General features: G+C 38.5%; 1 protein-coding gene across 1 annotated transcript in view; it reads left to right on the top strand.

Annotated features, from left to right (window-relative positions):
- PIK3C2G (phosphatidylinositol-4-phosphate 3-kinase catalytic subunit type 2 gamma) overlaps positions 1-16,408 on the top strand; it is a 200,942-nt gene that overhangs the window by 103,708 nt on the left and 80,826 nt on the right. The window contains exons 18-19 of the mRNA XM_061988856.1: positions 14,028-14,208; positions 15,477-15,584. Coding sequence (XP_061844840.1) covers positions 14,028-14,208; positions 15,477-15,584 — 289 coding nt within the window. The remainder of the gene's footprint in view (positions 1-14,027; positions 14,209-15,476; positions 15,585-16,408) is intronic.

The following is a 16,408-nucleotide window of genomic DNA, read 5'->3' as shown; positions in this document are numbered from 1 at the left end:
CAAATATGAATATTGTATTTCACCCAGGTGTTTAATGAAGTATACTTCCTCCTACATCTTGTCATCTCCTTGATACATGAATATTGATGTTCATTTGTAGCCAGTGGGGGACTTTATCTCTTACATAACAGCAAGTGGCAGAGCAATACAGATGTATACTTTGGTAGCATCTGAAGAAACTAAGCCTGAAGGCAAACTGAACAAATACAAAATTATTTAGTTAAAAATCCCTCAACCAAACAAAAAACCTAGAGGGGATAAATTCAGCACTGCTTAAATTAAGAGCAGTTTCTTTTACTTTTATTCATTTGTTTCAATAAGAAGTTTTACAAATGTGTAATTTAAAATATGAAGAAAAATTGCTAAAATTCAGACCTTTAAGAGAAATTACCTGATTGTTCCATTCTGCCCACATCACTAGTCACATGCTTGAGTATAAATGTTCTGCAACTAGACAGAAAATATAAAATTTTATGATGATATTATTTGAAAAATAGCTGTATAAACACCCATAAGTTATAAATAAGAGCAAATGCTCATTGAAATAAGAAACCAGTAATTTTCAATTAGTGTTAAATGACAAATTATGTTGTGTCAACTGATATTAAATGGGTATAAATGTCAGTACTAGTACAAAATCATCTGATGTCTGGAAAAAAAGTTAATTCACCGAATTGATATTAATCAGGCTTATTAGCTTTATCCTGGCAGCTGCCATCTTAGCTAATGCAGAAGGGACAGAACAGGGACTTCCAGAGCCACATCCATGGGTGTGAATTAATTTAAGAAACAGTCCCTCATTGTGACACATTACACATTTTTAACAGAGGGATGACGTTGTTTGTACATCATCAAGGGGTTCTGTCTGGGAAATTTCTATCTATGATAATTATCCCGTGAGCACTGGGCACAGAAGAGGTCAGACAGTAAACAAGATTTCAGTGTTTCTTTTGGCCTGGCATAATGACAGCTAATAAAACTCTACTTACCTAGCTCAGCTAATTTCTGGTTTGACCTGTAGCATTTCCTTTGTTTGTCTGGTATTAGAAGTCAGTATTTATTTTCTACTTAACCTTCTCCACAATGTCATTCCATTGTGTATGATAATTTCTATCAGGAGAAACATTTTTATTAATTAAACTTTTATATTAAGCACTGCTTAGCCAGCTTCTGATTGACTTGCATATCCGACAGTTCTCATGTATGTGCTTTTGATGATAGGGCAGTTTGTTGAAAGGAATTTAAGCAGCCATCATGGCAAATATACTTGCAATTGTCAATGCTTTCTTCTGTTTGTCAATCAGAAGTACATTGCTTGGTCATGGTAAGAAAATGGAAAGTCACTTAAATAACGGTCTGTTTTAATATAATTTTTTTTAATCAAATGTGCTGACACATGCAATCTTCAGCTGTTGCCGAGCTTTACCATCAGGAGGTTTTAAACAGCAATTTAAAGGAGATCTAAACAGTAATTTACCAGACTCTGCAAGGCTTACCCTTGGCTGCCACCCTGTGAGTACTGCCACTGCTCTGTGGTAGAAATAATATGGCACTGATCCATATTAATTTTTGACACACACATATTTTTGCTCACTCAGCACAATACACATCTGAGGAGAAGTGTGGCTGATGCAAAGGTATTCATGTAATAACAAGTGAGTGAATATGTGTATGGTGGGGAAAGGGATGAAAATTATTTCTGCCTTAGTCTGCTATCCAGCTGCGTTCTTACATGGGCTGAGCGTAAGGACAGCACTTTGAATGCAAGAGAGAGACTTATAGCAAAGCTAGTGAGTTTCAACGTTCCAGTATCATTTTTTGTCAGATTTATATTTATTCTGTCAGTGAAGTAACTGCCCCTGGAGAGCATGCTCCACTCTTTACCTGACTCAGGACATATGGAAATATGACATCTTACTGCAATAATACTTCTATAAATGTTATTGTGAATCTTGGAACTAAAGCTGAATTTTTCATCACAACAACTAAACCTTAATTCTGCTTTTCTCATGAGCAAAAAATGCCTGGGGCTGCTGTTTTCTCCCATATGACTGAAAAATGCTGGCTATACAAGTACCACATGGGAAGGAGGTGGCAATGTGATTAAACAGACCTATTTGCCATGGCATTTACCTCTGTGGTATAAGAGCAGCTTGCAAACAAACACAGCATCCTATGAGAAGGTAAATAAAAATTTCCTCTTTTGAAAAGGAAAACAAAAGCATAGAAAAATTAAAGAATTTTGCAAAGGTCACCTCGCAAGTAAAATCAGGAATTCAAGATCGATTTTCATTTTTATCTGCCTTTAATTCTTCTGACATGAAATCCCTGAATTTTAACACTCTGTATTTTTATACAGAGTATATGATTTGGTCTGAAGAGAGTTGTGTAAGATTTCCTTGATAAAATCTTAAGTAATACCTTCTTGGTTAAGGGCTCATTAAAAGGGAATATAGCATATTTAAAAGTTTATTCAGATCTGTTCTCACAGTTGAACATGTTTCAGCAGAACTAAAATGGACTTGTAAACCCAGATGAGCAACAAGCTATCTGAAATGAGAGATGAATTTCAGCAGAACTCTGCAAACTAAACCAATCAGATTTCATGTAGGGTTATGCCTCATTTTTCGACTGTGTCTGCCCTCCAGCTCTTCTGTTTTCCATGGTAACTAGGCCATGACGACCAGAAAAATACCCTTAGGCCAACTAAAAAAGAAAAGTTTTCTCTCACTAATAGCTTACAGCAAGCTTTCCCTGCTACATGAGCATCACTTCAGATTCCCACTTCTCTTTTTATGAAACCAATATTTGGTGGCAATAAAGCAGTGAAATGGAAGGAAGATCAGAACCAGACCAGTATTTAAATCAGAGAAATCTAAAGATATTTCCTTCCCTTCTGTGTTCTCTTCTCCTACATTTGCAAAAGATACTATTCCTATATATAAGGGAGAGCAAAAAATGAATAGAAACCAAGAAAAGAAGAAAAATAAAGCCAGAGAAGAAGAAAGAAAATAAGCCTAGTAAGAAGGGGCATGAAGGTAACAGAAACAGTCTTTTCAAAGTAAAGGCTTATTTTGTTCTGCCACTGACAAGAATGAGGTCACAAGATTCATCTCTCGTGGTCTCTGCTTTAATCAAATTAAAACATGGTAGGTTTCATTATGGCTAGCAGGTGAAGGGAGGTGATTCTTCCATTCTACTCTGCTTTTGTGAGATGCAGCTGGAGTCCTGCATCCAGCTATGAGGCTTCCAACATAAGAAGGACATGAACCTCTTGGAGTGAGCTCAAAGGATGGCCGTAAAAATGAAGACCTCTCCCTTGAAGACTGACTGAGAGAGCTGAGGTTATTCAGCCTGGAGCAGAGATGGTTCAGGGTAGTCCTTATAGCAGCTTTCCAGTGCCTAAAGGGACCTACAAGAATGCTGGACGGAGTTACTTTTCACAAGGACAAGTGGCAATAGGTTAATGACTTTAAACTGAAAGAGAGTAAAATTAGATTAGATGTAAGGAAAAACCTGTGAGGGTGATAAGGCACAGGTTTCCTAGAGAGGCAACAAGGTTGGGGATGCCCTGTGCTTGGAAATGTTCAAGGGCAGGTTGAATGGGGCTTTGAGCAACTTGTTGTAGTGGAAGGTGGAGCTAGATGGTCTTTAAGGTCCCTTCCAACCCAAACCATTCTTTGATTTTATGATTATATTTTTTTAAGAACACCACAGTGAAGCCTGATGTCTCACACACACACATATGCACAGAGGTGAAAAGTTGCTGTGATGTGATAATCTGATCGTTTGTTGTACAGCATTGAGATGCCACATGGCAAATTGCCAGAAAAATAAGACTTGATATCTTACAGAAAGTAGACTCTGTAAGATATGACCAGACTACTGAAAACAGTGGTTTGCAATCTTGTAATTACACTGAGGTACCGTCATTGCTGAAACACCTAAAGCAGCACTTGCTAAGGGCCATTATATCTCCCTATTCATGCATAGGCAGTGATCTGAAAAAAGTTCCATTTGTTAGACATTGGGAAAAGAATATAAGCTGGGCCACTGGCTGCAGCAGAGATTGACAGGCCAGGAAGCAATGTAGAATCAGGATCCTAGTTCTTCTTGTATCTCCATTATCTGTGCTTAAAACACAGACAAGTTCTTCCAGAGAGGTAAAAGTGATGCTGCCTTAAACATTAACTCCATATGTGTTTATAATAAATCAAATCCATTCTTCCTCTGCTTGACATATGAGCACCTTGTCTGTAAAAATATGAGACTAACTAAAAGATAACATATGAAGGAAAAGATGGTTATCAGGGGGAATCAACATGGCTTCACCAAGGGGAAATCCTGTCTGACCAACCTGATAGCCTTCTATGAGTGCATAACCAGCTGGCTAGATGAGGGGAGAGCAGTAGATGTCATCTACCTTGAGTTCAGCATGGCTTTTGACACTGTCTCCCATAACATCCTCATCAGAAAGCTCAAGCAGTGTAGACTGGATGAGTGGATGATGAGGTCGATCGAGAGCTGGCTGAATGACAGAGCCCAGAGGGTGGTGATCAATGGCACAGAATCGGGTTGGAGTCCTGTGGCCATTGGGGTTCCACAGGGATCAGTTCTGGGGCCAGTCTTGTTCAACATCTTCATCAACGACCTGGATGAGGGGACAGAGTGTACTCTCAGCAAGTTCGCTGATGACACCAAACTGGGAGGACTGGCTGATTCCCCTCCTGGGCTGTGCTGCCATTCAGCAGGATCTCAACCAGCTTGAGAGCTGGGCAGAGAGGAACCTCATGAGGTTCAACAAGGACAAGTACAGAGTCCTGCATCTGGGAAGAAACAACCCCCTGCACCAGTACAGCTTGGGGATTGACCTACTGGAGAGCAGCCCTGCAGAGAGAGACCTGGGAGTGCTGGTTGATAATAAGCTAAATATGAGCCAGCAATGTGCCCTCGTGGCCAAGAACGCCAATGGCATCCTGGGATGCATCAAGAAGAGTGTGGCCAGCAGGCCGAGAGAGGTTCTTGTCCCCCTCTACTCTGCCCTGGTGAGGCCTCATCTGGAGTCCTGTGTCTAGTTCTGGGCTCCCCAGCTCAAGAGAGACAGGGAATTGCTGGAGACAGTCTTATGGTTAAAGACTGTGGGAACTGGGGCTGTTTAATCTAGAGAAGAGGAGACTGAGGGGGGATCTCATTCATATTTATAAGTACATAAATGGTGGGTATCAGGAGGTTGGGGCATCCCTTTTTTCTATGGTATCTAACAATAAGACAAGGGGTAATGGGATGAAGCTGGAACACAAAAAGTTCCATTTAAATATAAGAAAAAAGTATTTTACTATGAAGGTGATGCAGCAGTGGAACAGACTGCCCAGGGAGGATGTGGAGTCTTCTTCCTTGGAGGTCTTCAAATCCCACCTGGATGCATTCCTATGAGACCTGATCTAGGTGGACCTGGTTCTGCAGGGGAGTTGGACTAGATGATCTCTAAAGGTCCTTTCCAACCCCTACCATTCTCTGATTCTATGATAACAGCCTCGGCTGTAGACATTGTTAGACAGAGCAAATTCTTGCATCTAGTTGCAGAACAATACGAAAATTGACAGTCCATCTCTAGATCTACAGCTCTGCAGAATAAGTTGTTTTGAATCACATAATATATGCAAGTGATGTCACTATCTCATCCTATTCCTTCCCCCAAAACCAAACTCCTCTGTCCCCATGCCTGGAGTGAGTCATAAGAATGGTGATCTGAAAACTCAATGGTTATAAGGATCTTATAAACTAAGATCTTGCTCAGAATGTGTGTATAAAATCCAGAACTACTCCTAATATGAGCATCTGAAGGCCATAATGACCTTGTAGAAAGATAGTTTCAATTTTCTTCCCAGAACTATTTTTAGATTAGTATGTCAAAAAAGTGGAAAAAATCTAACAAAGCAAACCAAAATCAAGACTCAAACAGATGTTTATAGTATTTTAAAGTGAAGTTAACCAATCTCTTCAGTGTAGCTCAGTTTTAATTCTTCCATTTTGTATAAATCTGGATTGCCCAGTGCATGCAGAACCATTCAGAATTAGTTCTGGGTCATGCTTTTTGTTTCACAGTGTCATGAGGGATTTATTGTTCCATCTGTGAAGCTAATGGGAAGCTACAGAAGCTATCTAAAGCCATTTTGATAGACATGAACTACACAAACAGTACACAGATGAAGAAAAACATTTTCAGATTCTCCTCAGTATATGGCTAACTGTGACCTAAATTCAGATACAGTACAAAGTCAGCAACTCCATTTGCTCTAGTGGATTGCTTGATCCTGGATTAATTTTTTGTTTTATTTATATGATTTGAAAGTTGAGTAGTTTAGTCACTCCCTATATTGAATTTATTACTGCCATATTTGGACATCATCCCATTAAAGCCATTGGGTCACTGATTTTAGTGGTGACCATTCCATTTAATCCCACCCATTGCAGGCTTCCACTGCAGTTACCCACTGGGAAGAATACAACAATTTCTGTTATGGCTGGAATGAATGATACATTTGAGTTCCCATGCCACAAATTTGCTAGAAGCTATTGCAAAGATAGATAGTTGGAAGCTTTCAGGATTGGTGATTCTGGTATAAGATACTGCATGAAATTCTGACAACAATATGGCATTTGTTCTGAGGAGAAAATCCACAATTTTTAAATAAAGCACAGACAGGGAAGTACCTGGTCACGTAAAGGAAAGATTAGAAATTATGGAACCAGACTTTTCAAAATTAATGCTAGGCTTCAGTACCATGTTTCTCATTGAATGCAAAAGAATACTGCCCCATCTGTAATCTTATTACCAACTTTAAATGCAATACATTTGTTAAACTTTGTTAAATCTTTAAAAAAAAAAGTTTAGAATGTGGTATTTGGAGGGATCTTTCTCTTTACTGGCTATTAATAGCTAAGAACACTTTGACCTATAGCTAAAAGCCTGAACTTAAGTCACTCTTGGTATTAACAACACTTCAGGATGAAGTCATTTTGTTTTTGTAGTCTACTTTATTAGGGTGAGATCTTTGATGGACTGTGAACCTTCAGATTCTGAAGTTATCCAAGGTCAGTACTGTTTAATAAAGATGTTGAAGCAGCCACTGGATTGTTATATTGGTGTTCTGCTGCAGGTACTTTTCTCTGTTCATGACAGTGTGTTAATAAATTTAGTCTTCTGCTCCTTGCAGATCCCACCCAATGAAGAAGAACGGAGTAGAAAGGAACCAATGTTGGTAACAGTTCATGGCTTTGGTTTCTTTTTTTTGGGATTGGGACTTTTTGCAAACTAAAGCAGAAAGAGACATACACTTAGCACTTTTTGTTAGATGATTATTGTAGCATTTATATTGATGTTAATGTCCATTCAACCAATTAGAGAAGACACGTTCTGAAAGTGATGATTTCTTGCTTAGGCCTTAGACCAGGTAGCATCTACTATCAGACAGTGATAGTGGTGCCTGTACACCATTATACTTTTCTATTAATTTTTGATACAGTTAATTTTCACAGTAAATGTTCTTTCTTCTCCAGATAAAAGTGAGTTTGTTTTCTTACTTCAGAAATGTGTGCAACTAACTATATTATGTACCAAAGAAAATATTTTTCAGCCAGATAAACTTAGTAGGATTTGGTGTCTTGTCTGTACAGGGTGGTACAGCCTTTGTTTTCACTGATCTGCTTATATTCCACAGTTAAGGTATTCAGTGGGAGTGAGGGCAGCTGGGTTGATTGAATCTACTGAATCAAGTGATTTGTCTGGATGCAAGTTATGTTGCATTGTTCATAAAGGTCTTTGAGAGAAGATTAGTGAGTATTGGCAACTGGTCCCTTGGATCTCATAGAAATGTTGTGTTTCTCAAGCCTAACCAGCCTACTTCATAATAAGTCTAAAAATTGTTGTTGTTGTCCGAGGGAGACCAATGTGCTAGACGTCTCTTCTAAGTTGTGTTCTAAACAAAGAATCAGAAAAACAAAAGTAAATGTATCGCATGACCTTTTAAAACAGAGTTTCATTTTAAGCAGAAGTATTTTCCATTCAAGGATAATGCTTTGAAAAATGAGTCTATGAAAGCAGCTTTGTGAAACTGACTGCAGGTTTCTTATGTGAGAGATGTAAAGGTGCTAGAAGCTACTGAGCAGCTGCTGCTCTTCCATCCTGGAGACTTACTTCATTAGAATGGTTTGGAGAAAATATTGTACTGTGCTTCACTCAGTCTACTTGAGAAATGTAAATTTTCATTCTCTTCTTGTTCCACAACAGAAAGAAAGACAAGGCAGAGTTCTGCCAGCCCCCTTTCTGCTGGCTTTGTACTTGGTCAAAGAAGGGGAGGGTGAAAGGGAGTTCAGTCTTGGTTGCTCCAGTCAAATGGATGGTCTCTCACTGTCTTTCTGTAAAGCTGAAAATGCTTCTGAAAATGCTCAGTACTACAGTCACTTGGGAGAATTGCAAAATCCTTTCAATCTTTGCTATACGCTAACTTTTCTGCCTAATTGACTTTGCTCTCCATTCTTCCTTGTAGAAATTGTGGTGTTCTCAACGTTAGGCATTTTATGCTTCTCTGTTTGCTTCATGTGTTTTCTTTTCTAACTTGTAGTACTTAAATCCTTTCTAAAATTTGATGTTATTTGATATTATCCGGTATCTATATTTTAAAGGAAGTTGACCGAGATAACCGGTATGTTTCTCTTGAGTAACAAAGGACCGTGAGAACAGAGCCACTTTAAGGATTTCCAGCAAGGATAATGAAATTAATTTTTGCTGTGTAGTGAAGGCTTATCTCACTGAGGCTGTGAAAGAGGCTGAGAACAGAGATTACATTGCAATAAATGCAATGTTCCTTTCTGTTCTCTGAAACAGTAGCTGACATCTTACAAACACATTCCTGGGAGCTTCAGCAAGTTCAGTCATCCATCCTAGGCACTGGCAAAGAGATCAGAAAAGCCACAGTCTTATTTGCCAGCTTGACTCTCTGCTGCCTCAGAATTTGTTGGTGTCTAAAGAGGTGTCTGTGTGCCTGAGAGGACCAGATAGCAAGTGAAAAAGATGAGTTCTGCAGACTCGGCTGTACTCTACAGAGCAGTAAGGGGAGTTGTGAGTGTAATGCATGGAGGACAACAGATTCTTGTTAGAATCTGGAATTCATTGAAGTTCACAGTGTTCGTGCAGTACTCACTGTGTTGATATCTCAATCAAAGGGATTATTCCTTTTATCATTAGCAGGGAAGTAAAAACCTTATCCAGTGTAATCTTGGAGAGATAAAAGAAAAAAAAAAAACCCAAAATATTTTACCTTCAACTGAGCAATTAGTGACAACAGTCGTCCACTCATCCTCATGGCCTGTCACAGGCTAGATGTAGTTATTTATCCTCAGATGCACATTTATGTCATCTTTCTCATCCTTGTATCTGTGGGTAACTTGAAGTGCAACTCAAAAATCTGCAAAACTCAAATGCAATCCCACTGGAAAACTACCTCTGTTGCTTCCTGTTTAAGAATGCAAACAGTAAAGTGTTTTCTTAAAAGAGTCACAAATGAAATCAGTCAAATACTACAGGTCTATGCCAAATCTTCAAGGCATAATAAAGCACAAAGGACAACTTAGAAGTGCTGCAGAATGTCTAATAAAAATCAAGATGGATGGCACTCTCAGATATGGAAGCTGTGTGTTAGTAGAAAAGTGTGTTTGTGTGCTAATCCTCGATATGAAAGGCTGTAGAGAATCATTTAAAAACAAGTATTGCCATAATGATCAGAAATCTTATACTGATATTCCGTTCTTCTGTGATTTGTCCTGCCTCCAGCTCAATGAAACAGAAAACAAGCATGAAGTATACCTTTACAGCAAAGCATATTTACTTCCTTGGTCAAGTTTACCAAAGATTGACCGACAACAGTAAATATCTCAGCATTCACCTTAAAACCATAAGGCACCTCATTTGCATGATGTGTCTCTGAATTCAAAACATCAAAACAAAAAAGAGTACACAGTGTGTGTGCTGGTAGGCATCAGCTTTGTTTAGTAAATACTAAATATCCCTTAGGAACAGATTAAGTAGGGTGACTACTCTGGCTATGATGCCACATGTACAGTCAAAATGTACCTCACTCTTTCATAGCAGGTAGGTGTAACACTTCCAATAAAATACTGGAGTTCTTAGTCTTTTATTTGGTTTCTTTTGCTACCAAATGATATAACAAGTTACCTGCAAACTAATCTGTACTGCGAGGCATTACTCTTTGGTTTGCCCTGGTCCTCTTTCTGAAGGAGACAAGGAGCAGATATTCAAGCAGCAGAGTTGTCTGAGCAGACTTATTCTTTCACTTGCCTGCCAAATCCAGCTCAGAGACCAGACTGTGACTGCTGCGAGACGTTTAGAGCACCACCTTCCCTTTCTCCCTACAAAGAAAGAGAATGGGGCCAGCTCACCTATTTTGGTACCAAGATCCATTCAATCTCATCCCTTTCCTTCCTTTTTTGTTCCTCCCTTTCTCTTTCTCCATAGCCACTGGTTTTAGCCCTTTTTCTCCTTCTTTGGCATAGGAGCAAGCTCAGCCTGATTCAATCCCACTTTCCATTCTGCCCTGTGGCAAAAGTCTTTTCAGCACACTTGTGTTTCTGTGTCCAGAAAATATACACACATTTGCAGCTGCAAGTGCTAGAAAATGGAGTTGAAACGACCTTATGGGCATAAAGTGGATGCACACAGAGAGGAAGAGAAGCAGCTCCTTGCAGAAGACAGGGACATTTTTCAGGACACCCCAAAATTCCCGTGGCCTTGCTGAGAACAAGAGCATTTGTCTCACGTCAGAGAACCCTGAAGAGTGAGGAAGTATCCCTGTTGTTAGAAGCAAGATTTTCTGTCTAGGCATGGCATAAAGCCAGGCTTTTATATCAAGTTGTGTATTGCAGAATCCTGTGAAAATTGTCAGAAAAGAAACCCCTACCTTTATATAATTCTATACTGGCAGCCTTAAGTTTTAAGTCATTCCAATTTTGTCTTCTTCTGTCACAGCTAGGCATCCTGTTCTAGCTTGAAAATTTCATTATTATCTTGAGCATTTTTCCATCCTGCATCTTCAGAAGTTGCAGACATTCGTATCTCTGCTGAGTTCTCACAATGGGAGGGTGAAGATGTGTGTGCCAGGAAACTGGGAAGACAGAATTACAACAGAATATTTGTTCAGTTGTTGAATAAACATTTCAGCAATGACTACAATGAGTCATCAAATTAAAAGCTATCCTTTGAATCCTCCTTGGGACTACTTTTATAAAATGAATATAAAAGTCAGACCCAATTAACCCAGATTATTTTGCAAATTAAGATCTACAGCCTTTTAAAAGCATACCTACCCCAGTGGGCAGGCAGAAGGAAGTTGTGCTGCCTGTACCACACTTGCTAGGCACATTTTGAGTGAAGAGCCTTGAGTTCCTCGTGGGACTGCTAGGGAAGCACATTCACTGTCAAAAGCTTACATGTAGGCTCAAACTGGAGTACGTGTGCTGGAATGCATCTGACATGAAAATGGGTTTTACCACTGAGATCATGATGAGTGCCTCAACTTTCCCCATGGACTGTGTTCAAGAAGCACATTTGAGAGGATTCAGACTCTACACAAGCTCTGTCCTCATATACACCTCACACATAAGCTGTCTGAATCTGGCCCATGATCCTTTCTCAGGTCTAAAATAAATCTTTATATCGTATGTATATATAAGCTCATTTTCTGTGAACACTCAGCCGTAAGAAGAGTCAAAAAATAGATCTTCTAAGTTGATCTCCTTATACAGGGAGTAGCTCTGTTTAAAATAGGATACCATTTTTCTTTCTTTACATGGAATCCTAAGCCTTTCATTTTAGGTAAATATAAGTTGATGTAATGTTCTATATATCTGAGATGATTAAAGGGACATCTCAAACATGAAAAGGGAGCCTTTCTGGATTCCCTAAATGTGTACCACTAAAAATAAATTAATATGATTTAGATGCTTTGGAGCTGATTCCAATGCAAGTCAAAGTGAAGACAGATTCTACACTAGCATAGCCTGACCAGTTCAAAATAGATATCATAATTACATTGTCTTTTCTTAGGTGCACTGGCACTTGTCTTTGTGAGGCAAAAGTGAAGAAATTCATTCTGCCAGTGCCCCAAGAGAAACGCAACCTGCTTCATTGGACTCAAATTGAGCTGGGCTCTCTTTCAATAGACTAAAATTCATGCCCACGTGACAGTTTGGACTAAGCCAGTAGAGCTTTTATTCAAAGAATAATCACTGAGCCTGTTCCTGATTTGCTGTTGAACTGGACAAAGTATTATTTTGTTTTGAATCAGATCACTGTAGAGTGTGATTCAGTACCCTAAATGTAGACTCTTTTAGACAGCATAGGACATCCGAGACACCTACATGGGAGTGACACACAAGATATTGCCTCTAGTGGACCCATGCCCTTCCAACACAGCAGCTGGAGGCCAAAGAGTGTCTTAAATGGCACATTAAGCAAATTAATCCCATCCTGTGGAATTTTGGATTTACTCTGCTTGAAATCTGGAATGTTTAGTTTATTCATTGCTGCATATGCATGTGTTTTCAGCCTTCTTTAGTATGTGGAGGGTTCAGGATAAGAATAGAGCTGCATCTGTGTGCTGGGGTTTGCCTTCCACCAGGCACTGCAATGACAATTTGTATTTCTTTCTGATCCAGAAAGTAATTATTTGTTTTCACTAGTCTACAGAAAAAAAATGTCATTTCAATCTCCTCCAGAGAGTGCTGATGATAAATTTCTCATATCTCTTCCTTTTCATGTCTAGGCATTTCTGAGAGAAACACCACACATTCTTTTAAGACTTTCAGTGCTTATAAACCCTTAGATGTTCAGAGGTTTTGTATAACTGGAAAGGCTTTTCAGAAACCAGTAGGTGATGTTATTCTTCATTGAATTATATAGGAAAATAGGACCTAAAAGGATCATTGCCTTATAAAAGATGACAAGAATCTCTTATCACCCAAAGATGCATGGGCTGCAGTAACAAAATTGTAATGCCTTATATATGATTTGAAGGACTTGAAGTGTCTATAGAAATTATAATTGTTTAAATATCAGTGCTTGATATATATCTTGTTCTTGCTTTTTTATATGTGTCATATTCATTTGTGAAATGCCTTGAAAGTCAACAGCTTCTCTGATTTCTGTCCTCTGAACACTAGCATTATTTGTTAGGTTTGATCAACTACCACATAAGAAAAAAAATCATGGTAATCAATTCAATCAACTCCAGAGTTTTCCTGGATGTATAATTAGAGAAGTCATCATGGTAAAAATTCTTAAGTGCATTTTTTTGTTTTATTTATGATTTTTATGTTGGTAATAACTGCAGTTCCAAAGCTTTTACAAACTTCAGTAGAAATAAGAGCTGAGGTTTTGCCCTAGTCCAACACTTATGAGTAAAGAAAGGAATAAAGTGGGCTCATTCCACTTTTTTTTAGCAGTATAGCCAATTTCAGAAATGTCTCTTCAACTTAAAATAGTGAAAGTTTCTAGAGCTGTTGATATGTCTTGAGACTAAAATGGTCTTTAGATGTACCTCCTAGCTGAAATGTGTACTTGATGCTTGGTTGTGTAAGTATATTGGCAGGAGGGGGGGTGAAAAAAAAAGAACAGATTTAAGGATACATATTTGATTAGACTTCAGAAAATACAACTTATTTTCACTTTGTAAACTTTTCTTCCAGAAATGAGATGCAATATATATGCTGTACTATGTATGACAATAAGAAATGGCAAGTTCCTATTGATTTAACGCACTTGGAAACTCATTAGTTATCAAATGGCACTTCAGTACTGCCAACAAGTAAACAACATTTTTTTCATTCTCTGCTGCTCAAAGTCACCAAATACAGATTAGTCTGGAGTCCATTTATTGTTCCTGCTAGAGGTGATATAAAATAAAAATCAGTTTAAGATACACAGATGGATTTTTTCCCCTTTCTTCCTTCAGGCTGTTGAAGAATGCACAGAATGAAGTTCATTTCAAAATCTGGTATCAGAAACTACTGGCTGCTCTCCAATTCTGTGCTGGAAAAGCCCTGAACAATGAGTTTTCTAAAGAGGCAAAACTTATCAGAATTCTGGAAGACGTTGCCCAAAAAGTAAAAACTGCCAGTGACCCTAAAAGAAAGGTTTGTTGAAAAATACTTGCCCTTCCACATAAGTTTATTTGGTGAATTTAATTTTTTCTAAAATTACACCTTTTTCCTATAATGGTCTTTACATGAATAAACTCAAGATTTTACTAGAATTTGTAAGTTTATGCTGCTCTGAAAACACATAAAATATGTATTTGATGGGACAACTCTCATCACTATTACTCGTGAAGTGAGCAGGTATTTTAAGTCATTTAAAACCAGTGGTTTCTCAACCAGTCTTGGTAATGGTCAGAAATAATCGCAACAAAAGTGACTAATATTTTACTGAAAGGAATACCCACATTCAGCTATTTGTGGCAAAATATTTGACACCTGTAGAGCTGCATTGTTTCTTGAAAATTTTGCTAAGAGTTCCTCTTGACAGGCTGAACATTCCCATTGCTTAGCAAAGCCAACCAGAGCAGACTGTACTTAGTATCTCAAATATAGCAATTAATACTGTACATAGATCTGCAGAGATGCAGTTCTGGCAGTAGAAGGCTTGCAGGCTTCTTCTCCAGTGGGTGCAGTTTTATATTGCATAGGTACATTTCCAATTCAAAACTGTTAATTTTCCAAGACAGTTTTTGTTACTTACCTATTGTGTAAAACTGCGTCTTGCTGAGATCTCAGCAAGACAGACCAGAAAGCCAAATAAAAATATATCTGCTGCTGCTGGTTATCATGAAAGTTATAATGAATTCTTTTTGCCTTGTTAAGGATTTAAAGATTTTCACGGGATTTTTCAGAAAATTCTCAGTGTTGCTACTGAGAACGACAAAGCAAACATGGAAGTTAAGACAAAAATGTAAAGAGAAAAATCCCTGTAAAGAAAGAGTAGTGATATATTATACATTATTGATGCATAATTCAAATTTTAGAGATTAATCTCAAGATTGCAGTTACTGTGATACTGAGAAGCTCTTGAACTTTGCAGTAATGCATCAGTAAGTCAAAAAAAGACATGACATGCAGCTGAGCAGGTGCAAGGCTAATCAGCCCCTAAGGAAGGATATTGAATTTGAACCTACATGACAGCATGAACTGATAGTGAATCTGAGAAGAAAAAGCATGAATGTGGAGTAAAATCAGTTATTTTTAATAACTATACCTCAGTGTGACCTCATTAGCTGTTACAAGGTTGCGTGAATGCTACTAGCTCCAGAAGTTGTACTGCTTGTTTAAACCATAGAAAGACAGTAAACGGCTTTAAAGCTGCTGTTATGTCCTTTCATGTTGCCATAACGATTCCCATCTTGTAGGAAGTGTTAAAGGTGGAACTCAACAGACTTCAGCAGTTCTTCCAGGAAGTAAAGGTTTGTCGGCTTCCCCTGAATCCCGCGCTTGTTGTCCAAGGCATAGAAGCACATGTAAGTCTGGCTCATGCAATGGGTTATGTTTTTAATCTTAATTTTTTTTTTTTTTAGTATACAGAGAAAGAGGGATTAAACGGCTGCGATGACTGGGAAACAATCTTACTGATATTAATGATGAGTTATTTAATGAACTGATGTCTAGCCTAATCCCCTTTACACTGGGGCACTTGTTTGAGGCAGAGGTGAAGGGGAATGGTGAGGTGGATTTTGAAAGTACATTTCACCTTGTGCAGCAGCAGCAGTAGAGATTTCAAATTCCAAGCAGCCTGATCCCAGCTCAACTGCCCTGCTGTTGTGTTGGGATTGTCAAGGGCACCTGGCTTCCATGAAGCTGAGAGACCTGGTTGCCATCCTGCCTAGGTAGCCTTTGGTGGCAGATTTTTTTCTCAGCTAAGAGCAGCTAGAGGCATAAAGCTAGCTCTCTTTTTGGTGAGGTGAGACTAGGCACATGACTGAGAATTGCTAATGTATTAAATGTGCACAGTAATTTACCTGTGTCTATAGGCCCTATTAAAAATAACTTCATAATGAAGGAAACAACAATGCTCTTCAGCACTACTTTACTTTACTTTGACCACTGTTCTAGAGCTCAATTATTCATTCTTTAAAAATGTTTTAATAAGCAATATTGTGCCAAGAATAAGCTATTCTGTCTCTGGAGAAGGAAAAGATATCCAGGAGCAAAACAAACCAAACCTGAACACCCATATATACTACCAGTTATAGCTGCCTAATTACAGCAATTTGTGCTCTATTTTTGTTCTCCACCTCATTATCCACAGTGGGCCTGATTCTAAGAGGCGCTGATCCCTTCAATT

Source organism: Colius striatus, chromosome 1 (assembly GCF_028858725.1).
Source record: "Colius striatus isolate bColStr4 chromosome 1, bColStr4.1.hap1, whole genome shotgun sequence".
NCBI classification, from domain to species: Eukaryota; Metazoa; Chordata; class Aves; order Coliiformes; family Coliidae; genus Colius; species Colius striatus.
This window is presented reverse-complemented; position numbering and strand designations above follow the sequence as displayed.